General features: G+C 32.3%; 1 protein-coding gene across 1 annotated transcript; it reads left to right on the forward strand.

The window, feature by feature from the left end:
* The first annotated feature begins 1,713 nt into the window (after positions 1–1,713).
* Positions 1,714–7,518, forward strand: LOC110114491 (60S ribosomal protein L10a). Its single transcript, XM_020847389.2, has 5 exons — positions 1,714–1,858; positions 2,010–2,229; positions 2,387–2,552; positions 6,168–6,373; positions 7,213–7,518. Exons 1-5 carry the CDS (start codon positions 1,854–1,856, stop codon positions 7,264–7,266), a joined length of 651 nt encoding a protein of 216 aa, XP_020703048.1. The 5' UTR covers positions 1,714–1,853; the 3' UTR covers positions 7,267–7,518.
* The last annotated feature ends 432 nt before the right edge of the window (positions 7,519–7,950 follow it).

Consider the following 7,950-nt stretch of genomic DNA (forward strand, 5'->3'; position numbering starts at 1 on the left):
CTATTATTCAATGATCTGAAGAATTGAGCGTATGGATTTATAGAAAGTATATACATCAATTTCTTGACCAATTCCTCAGAAATATTTAAATCATCAATTACATTCATTCGATTGCTTGTTTCAGCATCAGTGTCATAAATATATAATTGGAAGTAGCATGGACCATTTGAACCTTTCGTAATAGGAGGTAGACTGTGATAAATTTGACCTTGAGCTCTAAACATGTAAATTCCTTGTCTTGCATTAGCCAAATTTGTATCTATATGGGCTCCAAAAGATGTGAATGCAAATATACTGTTATATGCTCTTATTTTACTTCTGAATTCTTTGGAATCAGGTGAACATGAGGTGAATAATTCATAGAGTTGATCGGGAACAATTGTTTGAGCAAGCATGACCTCTCCATTATAACAGCAAAATGTAGGAGGTTCAAATTGAAAGAGTTTTGCATTACAATAACAACATGAACGTTGGTGTTTAAGAAAGTGTAATTCTGACAAACTTGATTCGTAGTCAATATTAATATCGTTGACATTAGATGCTTCTATATCTGTTTATTAAAAGATAAAACACATTAATTATTAAAAAAAATTAAAATTAACATAATAATTTTAGGTATGTAAAAAGAAACCTGGACAAGTTGAAGTCGATGGCAAACAAGCAATTTCTAAATTAGAAAACTGCTTTTTTTGTTTTCTAGCAATATTACCATCACGTAACTTTTTTTGTTTTTTTTCAACAGACATTTTAGCATATCGTTGCCTTTGATATTCTTTTTTCATTTGACCATCCATGTCAAATATATCTATGAAATTTTCAGCAATATATTAATAGAATAAATGATACCAAAAATTTTGAATAAAAGAAATACTTAAATGAACAATACTCATAAACATTCAACAATGATAAGACAAAATAAATTATAATTTAATGAACATAAATATAAGTGAAATGATAGTTAACATTGCAAATGAAAAAGATAATTTATATTAAAATAAAAATTTAATAAATAAATTCTTAAGAAAAAATTGTTCATATGTAAGTGCGGAAAATTTGAATGAGATAAAGAAAACAACTAGAGTAAAAAGTCGGTGCATATTGCAAACCAGCCAACAAATTGTTGATTTTTATTTGTGGGCTGTTTGGTTGGAAGTAAAGTGTATGTAAATTATTTCAAATGTAGGAGTTTTGAAAATCTTATAATTTGATTGAATGAAAAAAAAATGCATAATAAAATAAATACAGTGTAAATCATTTAAATTCATTTTGAGATAAATTAAACTCACTCATTTTAAAGTGATAATCATTTACACTTAAATCAAGCTCGTTTGATTGCGGCCACCACCCGCTAGCCAACATTGCCTCCACCCGTCGGCCACCACCGCCGTCGCCGCCGCTTCCACAATTTCTGAACTTTATACTAATGTTTCGTTTAGGACGGCTTTCTTATTGCTTTCAAAAAAAAAATATTGAAAATCTTTTTTAGAAAATAGAGAGGAGTCTAAGTAAAACAATAAAATATATTTAAAGAGGAGTGTAAATTAAAATTTTATTATAAAAAATATTAAATAATGAGGATTTGTTAATAAATATATTAATTATATATAAATACATTAAAATTTTAGTGGGGCATATTCTATGATCCTTATGCTTCTCTTTTAAATTTTAATCACCCTTGAATAAGCTAATTATATATATCGGATATTCTAGGGATCCGCGTTTTGCTTATCCGACCCGTTTTCTTTTCGCCTCTAGGGTTTACATTACGAGTCGCCTCCCTCGCAGGTTTTGTTTTCTGCCGCCGTCTCTTCGTGTGTCTATCTAAGAACTAGCGCAGAAATCGTTGGGGAAAAATGAGGTATTTATCCTTCCATGGCAAATTACTAGATTTCGATTGTCTATATACCTCTTTCGTAGTTGCAATTCTTTTTATGCAACTTTCGTCTTTGTTTTTATCGATGTTTTTCATCGCTACATTTTGCTTAGTGACTTTAGTTTAATTTCTACAGTAAGTTGCAAAGTGATGTTCTGAGGGAAGCCATCTCTCAGCTTGCCAATGACAGTCGTGAAAAGAAGCGCAAATTCGTTGAAACTATTGAGCTGCAGATCGGACTGAAGAACTATGATCCCCAAAAGGACAAGCGCTTCAGCGGTTCTGTGAAGCTGCCTCACATCCCTCGGCCAAAGATGAAAGTTTGCATGCTTGGTGATGCCCAGCATGTTGAGGAGGTAATCACTAACTATCAGTGTATATTGATAAGAAAGCAGTTGGATTTTATTTTTTCATGATTTGGTATTTTTTAGTTGAGAAATTAATTTTGTAATATTTTGTTCTGCAAATGAATTATCACTGTTTAATCTGAGAGCATTGATGTTTGACCTGCAGGCTGAGAAGATAGGGCTGGATTGGATGGATGTTGAAGGTCTGAAGAAAATGAATAAGAACAAGAAGCTTGTGAAGAAGCTTGCTAAGAAGTATCATGCTTTCCTGGCATCTGAGGCTATAATTAAGCAAATTCCTCGGCTTCTTGGACCTGGCCTTAATAAAGCAGGTAAGCATTTATGTTCTAATTTATCAGATGCAATATGAATCTCTAGCGTTAAATCAAGTATATGCATAAACGTTTGGTGAATTATATGTATTTGAGGATGGTTATATTGTAAGGCTGCAACATTTACTGGATCTATCTTGATGTGCCAGTTTTTCCATTGAAAAATTCATCATCACTAATAAATAATCTAATCCAAGCCTAAGACAAATTACTCAATCGAATTTATTGGATCTATTATGTCTATCTTTAATCTTAAAAAAAAAAGGTTCATATATCATGGCACCTCTCGGCAAATTAGCAAAATTATTATGCAATTTGAATACCTTGTCAATTTGTTGTGAACTGCATGTGTTAGAATTAGCACCAATTTGCACATTAATGATCCTTAATACCAATTAATGTTATTTTGATATTATTTGAATTCAATGGAAAATGTGTTATTTAGCTTCCTTAACCTGAAATACCTTGTTAGCTCTGCTGTTTTTTTTTGGTAGTGAAATGCTAACTTTGCATTGTGATGTTCTATGCCATTTCTTTTTCTTCAGATTTGTTAGCTTTATAACTTTAATACTGGTTGTAAAATTGTGGCAAATCCTTTGTTTCTTGGTTTTTTCTCTGCATATGCATCTATTTGAACGGAATGAAAGAAAATCAATATTTTTTTGTACATGAAGCTATACAAAATATGGGTGATAAAATTGCTACTTTACATATAGACTTTAGCATAGATTTTGTACAGAATGGGATGCTAACCCTTTGCTTCATGTAAGGTGGGGCTGTAACAATGATGGACTATTGGACTTCAATGTTATAACGAGTTTTTACTTGGGTACTGGACACATTAGATGTATATGTCATAGATGAGCACTTTTTTGTCTTAGCTTGGTTACTGAAGCTATATAACCCCTTTGCTTTGCTGTAAATTAATTGTGCAATATGCATGGGTTTAAGAACATCTCTTGTTCTATCCTTCTCAAGCTTGTTATCATTATATTTCTTTGCTTTTCTTATGTTTAAAAGCAGTACTGTGCGAAGTTCTAGTGGTGGTCATTTAAATAGGTAACTATAATAGAGGAGGATGGGCTAACAGATGTGAACAGTGAGCTTGAAATAGAAGATAGAAGAAGCTATAACTGATTTCATAGTAGCACTTTCCTATCAATAGAGAAAACATATTTTGTGGAGCACGAAGAGCAATTGGTTACTTTAAAGGTGACACGATTAAATCTGAAATAAACTTATTTCTTCTTGAATATATTTTATTTTTTAGCAAAATTTCATTAGAAAGTTTGATAACACAATTTATAGTGATTATTATGGTTGTGGTAATTATTGATGTATGTCTTAGGAGTAAAATGAAAATGATCAAAATTTATGATTTCTCTTGGTTAAGATTACCGAGCTTAAAAGTTGAAATTATTAACCTTTAAAGGTATATTATCTAGGAGATATTAGAATTTGGTGGTTGAGCCTAACTTCAAATGGGGAAATACTTGTTGCATTAAAAATTATTACTGTAATAGACAAGACACAAGGGAAGAGACTTGATAGTGAAATGATGACACCGTATTAATGGAAACAAAGTCTAAATTCATGTACAATATGAAATAATTAAAGAATGAAATAGCTAACACTCAATTCGTGCGTTCCAGTAGGAAATCACAAGCCTTTAAGGAAATGAAAGCAGTGAATGATCCCATGCGTGTTTAAACTAAAGGCGAAATTGAGCCATCAACAAGCTGTTAGTGACAAATTGAATCAGGATCTGATTTGATCAACAATAATAGATTAATAAATTACATATAGGTTCCAAAGGAAGGCCAAGAGTATGTGTAGTTGCAGTGTGCCTAAATAGCAACAACTCTTATTGGAAAACAGCAATTAACATCCAAATCAGTGGCAGGACAAAACGGAACTATGTACTGAAATAGGCTCTCTGATGAGTTTCAAAACACCTTGCTTACAATTTAAACAATAAGTAAAATCAGCCTAAGAATCATAACAGTAGATAATGCATACCTGATCTCATAGGCACAACCTTCATAGTGATATTAGCTCAAATTAAAAAAAAAAAAAATAAGCCAACTAAACTTTCACTTTTGAAGATGATCATGACCTCTTCAATGCACACTTTTTGCGCATTGGAGTGTAAAATCTCAAATTTTCATCGTTCATTTTTTGAACATAGATTGTTGAACACTGGTTACCTTTTTAGCATAGAATGCTGAATGCTAGTTCCCCATAGGTTATGTATTTTGGATTTTTTTTTCATATTAACTCCTATCATTTTATGTCTAAGTGATGCAAATTTAGTTATTGGATTTCCTCATTCTGATTATACATGTTTTTTAAGAAGTTGGTTCCATGTATGAACTATGCAAGCGCCTCACATATTGCTATTATTCAGTTTATTTTAGGTCTTTCTCCAGTCTTGTGTCCAAGAAGTATTTTCTCATGGATCTTATGTAATGTGCGGTTTTGGAAATAATTTCATTTGGTGGTTGAATATTTGAAGGAAAGAGAAGTATAAAGGCTCAAAATGGACAAGGGGTTGGGTTATTGTGTCATCTGGCCTATTGGGTTAGCTTCATATCACTTGGATATATAAATAATTATTCAGGGTTTATTTGATTCAAACTTATTTGCATAATATTGGTATCTAAAATTTAAATAATAATGTTATTTAGATAAAAATGTTATTTAGAATGCAATGTTATCTTTAAAATTTAAATGTTTTTGATTTAATGCTATTTTACATAAAAGAATATAATGTTATTTAAATAAGCAATGGCAATTAAGATTTTTTTTTTTACTTTTAGTTTCATGCCATTGAAATTGTGGTAATTTAAGGAGCATCCAATTTGTACGTCAATCTTGGCTTCTAATGACATTCCAGTTACCTCATTATGGGATACAGCATTAAATCAAACATGGCTTATCATAAATAACATAACATTACATCAAAGAAAATATTGAACCAAACAATACCTATGATTAAATCAAATTAATTAGTTCTGACAAATTATGATAAATATATTTTAGATTTTTTTGCTAATTAATTTTTTTGTCCATGTGCTTTTAATGGTCATATAGATTGGTTATTTTAAATGGTTTTTTATCAGTAATAGACCTTTGAATCTTTTTCAGTAAAGCCTTGATATTTGCTAGTCAATTGTTTTGTTTTTAATGTTGGAGAATCGGCTATTATATCTGGTTTTATTGAATTAATTGTCTAAAAGGTCTAATCAATGGGTTTTCCTCGGCTTGAACAACTGAAAATACGATTTGGTCTTCTTTCAATAATTATTCCACCTACCAACTTAAGATTTCATGATACCATTCATAGTTGATGCCATCCCTGGCCTTTTTTCTTGTGAAATTTAGGCTTCGTTTGGACAATTTTTTTACTGCTTTTTAAAGCAGTTTTTAGTAAAAAATTTAAAATTGTATTAAAAACTCGCTTTAAGAAGTAGTAAGAAAGCCGTCCCAAACGAAACCTCAATCTTTCATCGAGATATGTTCGTCTTGTTCAGGACTGTGGTATACTCTCTCTATAAAGTTCAATCACCAATTTTCTTGCTTAGCCAAAATGCTGACATTTCTTTTGCAATGAAGGGAAGTTTCCGACCCTTGTTACTCATCAGGAGTCTTTGGAATCAAAAGTAAATGAAACCAAAGCGATGGTTAAGTTTCAACTCAAGAAGGTTCTCTGTATGGGCGTTGCTGTGGGCAACTGCGGAATGGAGGAGAAACAGATCTTTCAGAACGTTCAGCTCAGTGTGAATTTCCTAGTTTCTCTTCTGAAGAAAAATTGGCAAAATGTAAGTTCACCAACGATGATGTCCAAGTTGGGCTATTTGTCTTCAAAAGTTTTTGATTTGTTCATAATTTCCATATCAATCTGACTACATCATTTTGCATGTTTATAAACCTACAAGTGAGATAAATGCTTGATTTTGTTGTTATTGTTGTATAAACCTACTGTTTGCATTAGTTCTGCGCATTGGTTTACAAAGCATTCTCAAGGCCATATAAGAAATAGATAATTGTAAGATAACATTGCTGGTATCATCACCATTTGAAAATCTTGCATGAAACCTATGCGTCAAAAAGCTCCTCTTTGCTCACAAATAAATTGAAAGACTAGCTTCCTATTATTGCTAAACCTTTGAATTACAAATGAATAGAATGTAAATATATATATATTTTGGCTAAAAACATTTTAAGTAAAATGCACTCTAGTGAGGAGAAATTATTCTGTGTGGACATCGGACGGTCCGGAAACCAACCAGGATGCGCCACGTCACCCGGTACACAGCGGTCCCGAATAAAAAAATGACGTGGCACATTATGGTTGGTCTCCGGATGCTGTCCGGGTCTGCACATAATAATTTTTCCTAGTGAGAGCTTGATTTTATCCTTTTTTGTGTTTTCATCTGCTTAACACTATAGCAGGACACCATTTGTCCAATTTTAACCTGTTTCAGGCTTAGTTCAGTAATCAGTCTTGATCTTTAGAACAAGAAATTTTCCTTGAGCTTAATCTTCTGGAGCCATTTCACTGTATAGTGTAGGATTGAAATATTATGCTATGTCTATTGTTCTGATTGAGATTTTCTTACCATTTAGATATATAATAACAACTCTCTTAAATGCACAGGTGAGGTGCTTATATTTGAAGAGCACAATGGGGAAGCCTTACAGAGTCTTCTAAACTCCCACAACCTTTAAAAGACTGAATTTGCCGATAGACAAATTGAGCGGATTCCAGCGGGTTTTGCAGTCTAAATCTTATTTATTACTGTTCTAGTTTTGTTTCCTGTGCTTTGTAGTGCATGAAATTGCTTTATTTTCCTGTAATCATCAAAGATTTTGGATTGGATTCTGCCTTGTGTTGGCTTTTGTTGTATGGATTTAAATCTGTTTGCTTTCTATTTAATTGCTACTCATTCAGCTTGGTAGTTTATCTGAAGATGGAATGTTATACAAGTAAATATAAATATTTATATGTTAAATATATAAATACACTAATTTGATGGAGAAGAATTTCACCCGCAAATTAAGGGGCTATTTGGTTTGAGGTAAAGTGGATGTAAAATAAATATTTTATATGGATGAAATTGTTGGTGTTTGCTTGGATGAGAAAGGAATTAAGTGTTTTAGTTCATTTTGAGGTGAATTAAACTCGCTTAATTTTGACACTGCAAGCATCTTCTCGTGCCATTGTTTGTCGTGTTAGCCAGTAGTTGCTGTCACTCTCGCTGCAGCCATCATTGCCACCACCATTGTCAGCCTCTACCTGACACCATCGTTGATGACTATCGATCACCACTGCCATTGATCAACGCTGTCAACCATCAAACATTGTTGGTTGCCATCGCTACTGTTGGTCGCCACC

The sequence above is a fragment of the Dendrobium catenatum genome, unplaced genomic scaffold (genome assembly GCF_001605985.2).
Source record: "Dendrobium catenatum unplaced genomic scaffold, ASM160598v2 fragScaff_scaffold_1608, whole genome shotgun sequence".
NCBI classification, from domain to species: Eukaryota; Viridiplantae; Streptophyta; class Magnoliopsida; order Asparagales; family Orchidaceae; genus Dendrobium; species Dendrobium catenatum.

Excerpts from the sequence above, each read along its gene's own strand:
- LOC110114491 (XM_020847389.2), top strand. Across the intron at positions 2,230-2,386 it reads ATGCCCAGCATGTTGAGGAG|GCTGAGAAGATAGGGCTGGA; the intron begins GTAATCACTAAC and ends TTTGACCTGCAG. Across the intron at positions 6,374-7,212 it reads TGAAGAAAAATTGGCAAAAT|GTGAGGTGCTTATATTTGAA; the intron begins GTAAGTTCACCA and ends TTAAATGCACAG.